Source organism: Trachurus japonicus, chromosome 6 (assembly GCF_045865225.1).
Source record: "Trachurus japonicus isolate A0001 chromosome 6, Traja_1.0".
NCBI lineage: Eukaryota > Metazoa > Chordata > Actinopteri > Carangiformes > Carangidae > Trachurus > Trachurus japonicus.
The window spans coordinates 23858714-23861582 of record NC_140912.1 but is presented as its reverse complement, the minus strand read 5'-3'; the positions used below and the strand labels follow the sequence as shown (position 1 = coordinate 23861582).

The 2869-nt window shown below is 46.6% G+C and overlaps 1 protein-coding gene across 1 annotated transcript in view; it reads left to right on the top strand.

The window, feature by feature from the left end:
* The first annotated feature begins 746 nt into the window (after positions 1 to 746).
* Positions 747 to 2869, top strand: part of slc7a5 (solute carrier family 7 member 5) — a 22168-nt gene continuing 20045 nt past the window's right edge. Inside the window, exon 1 of the mRNA XM_085779904.1 lies at positions 747 to 1332. Within this exon, the coding sequence (XP_085636030.1) occupies positions 747 to 1332 (586 nt within the window). The remainder of the gene's footprint in view (positions 1333 to 2869) is intronic.

Sequence of the window (2869 nt, the reverse complement as noted above, 5' to 3'; positions counted from 1 at the left end):
ATAAAGGGAACATATTTTAAGTGAATTATAATTATACCAATATGTGAGTAAATGTTTGGCCATTTATAATAAGACCTCAGAGTTTCATTATTTTGCTACATTTTCATGATGACTGAGTGATTCTGATGAGGACACCAAAGGCACTCCATAGTGATATTGACTCTTCCACTCTTTGGCCGCTAGATGCCGGTGGAGCGGGCAGCAGCAGCAGCAGCAGCAGCAGCAGCAGCAGCATATGGGGTTTTTAGAGACTAGAGAGAGAGGAGAGAGAGGAGGAGAGAAGCCGGTTGTATCGGGGGCTGGCCTTGACGGAGAGAGAGAGAGAGGGAGAGAGGGGGGCAGTCAGTCATGCCAGCTTCAGTTCCTTTGTAGCTAGACTGTCAGAGAGCCGAGGCAGCAGCAGCAGCAGCAGCAGCAGCAGCAGCAGCAGCAGCACAAAGCACGTTGCTCTGACTCACAGTGTGACACGACACGCGCACACCGCCGCAGCAGACTCCTCGTGGCGGACTGAGCTGACTGAGCCTCGGCGGCATCGGACTCGGAGGAGGAGGAAAAAGACCACACCGACTGGCAAACAGAGGGAGAGAGAGAGTCGGGTCGGCCAACCGGGAAGCTTCGTGGCTTCGTGTCCCCCCTACCAACCCACCTACCCACTCACCAACCCACCAACCCACCTACCCAAAAAGAAGAGTGACGACGACGAAGAGAAGGAAGAGGAAGAAAAAGAGGAAACTTCACATCACAGCATGTCTGGGCTAAAGAAGAGAAACTCCAACTCCTTCGCGGACCGGGAGGAGGACAAGCAGGTCACGCAGAAGATGCTGGGGGACAAGGGAGACCCCGCCAACGACGCCCTGAAGGACCCCAACAACACGACTGGAGGAGGAGAGGATGAGGAGGGGGCTGCAGCAGCAGGGGATGGGGTCGCCCTGAAGAGGACCATCACCCTGGTGAACGGCGTGGCCATCATCGTGGGCACCATCATCGGCTCGGGCATCTTCATCACCCCGACCGGCGTGGTGCGGGAGGCCGGGTCCGTGGGGCTGTCGCTGATCGTGTGGGCGGTGTGCGGGGTCTTCTCCACGGTGGGCGCGCTGTGCTACGCCGAGCTGGGCACCACCATCTCCAAGTCCGGCGGGGACTACGCCTACATCCTGGAGGTGTACGGGTCCCTGCCGGCTTTCCTCAAGCTGTGGATCGAGCTGCTCATCATCCGGCCGTCCTCGCAGTACATCGTCGCCTACGTGTTCGCCACCTACCTGCTCAAGCCCATCTTCCCCGACTGCCCCGTGCCCGAGACCGGGGCCAAGCTGGTGGCCTGCCTCTGCATCCGTGAGTAGCCTAGATGCATGATGAGGATGCATGATGCAACTTCAGGCATAAGTTGTGTTGTGTTGTAAAAACAAAACAAACGCACGCACGCATGCAGGTGAGCGGAATGCACATGCACAGACAGCTCACTTCCTGGTTGTGTAGTAGCCTAGTGTGTGTAGGCTAAGTGAGTGAACACACCTGACTCGTATAGTGTAGGCTATTATACACCTTAACTTTTTTACTTTAATACCTTAAAGTATTGTATGTTCTTCTTTGTATGTAGCTATGTAACTTAGGCCTTTTTTGGACAGATGCTCTAGTACTTCATGTGTTCCACAATTTTGCTTAGAAGTCATCTGACCTAATGGGATATGCATAGGTACCACACTCGGACAAACCGACTCTCATTCATCCACTTTTTTATTTATTTATTTATTTTTTACATCAGTGTCCTGTCCTCCATCCTTTCTTATGGGCCACGTGTGGGCACTCAGGCTCGCGCGCATATTATAGGCTAAGACACGCGCTTCAAACGCTGGTGAAAACTGCTAGGTTTATTACATCAGCCCCGGAAAAGGATGCTCATGCTGGTATGCAGCAGGCAGCATCACATTTAGGCTACCAACCAACCCACTCATTCACAAATGCTTGCACTGTTTAATTTTGCGTGTTGTAAATATTTAAAAGGAAAAAATAGATCATTTTTAGATCAGCTGAGAAAAAAAAAGTGTCTTTAATAATTAAGATCAAAAGAGAAAAAACGAATACCCTATAAGATGATCTGATTTAAGAATATTTTCTTTAAAAAATAAACACTAATACCCACACTGAAACTGTAAATAAGAAATAAAAAATTTCATTTACGGCACCTTCATTGATTTTAATTGGTAAAATCTTTAAATTTAATCAAGAAACCTGTGAGATCCTATGAATTATTTGTGTTACATCAGCAGAGTAATTCCCATTATCCACATCCTGTAAGCTACTAAATTATAACATTGCATTTTTTTGTGTTCTAAATAATTGGATACGCCTTAATGAGATATTGAAAGGGGTGTTTATCACTTTTCATGAAAACTGTCGAAATATATGAGGATTCTTATTGTTTTTTATTTTTATTTAACCAGGTAATTAACCCACTGAGATCCAAGATCTCTTTTTGCAACGGTGACCTGGCCAATAAACACCACAATTAACATAACAACTGATAGACAGATAAAGTACAACAAGAACAACAATTATGCAAATGACAGGCGGTCACCTCACAGACACTGTGGATAGGCTACTGGTAACAGTTTAAAAACACATGGCACTGTTAAATAGTTTTTTAACAGTGATTTATTTTTTCAGCTCATTTTGGAGCAGTTTGCTTGTGATAAACAAATAGGAACTAGTCAATTAAAGTAAAGTCAATTAAACCTCAGCTGTAAATCAGAAATGTAGTTAGGCTAAATCTTTCTGTTGTGTGGATTATTAGCTGCTTGAGCCTCTGATTGTACTTGACCACCACACCCCCCCACCCCTGTCTGAATACATTCATACACATGACACTGTG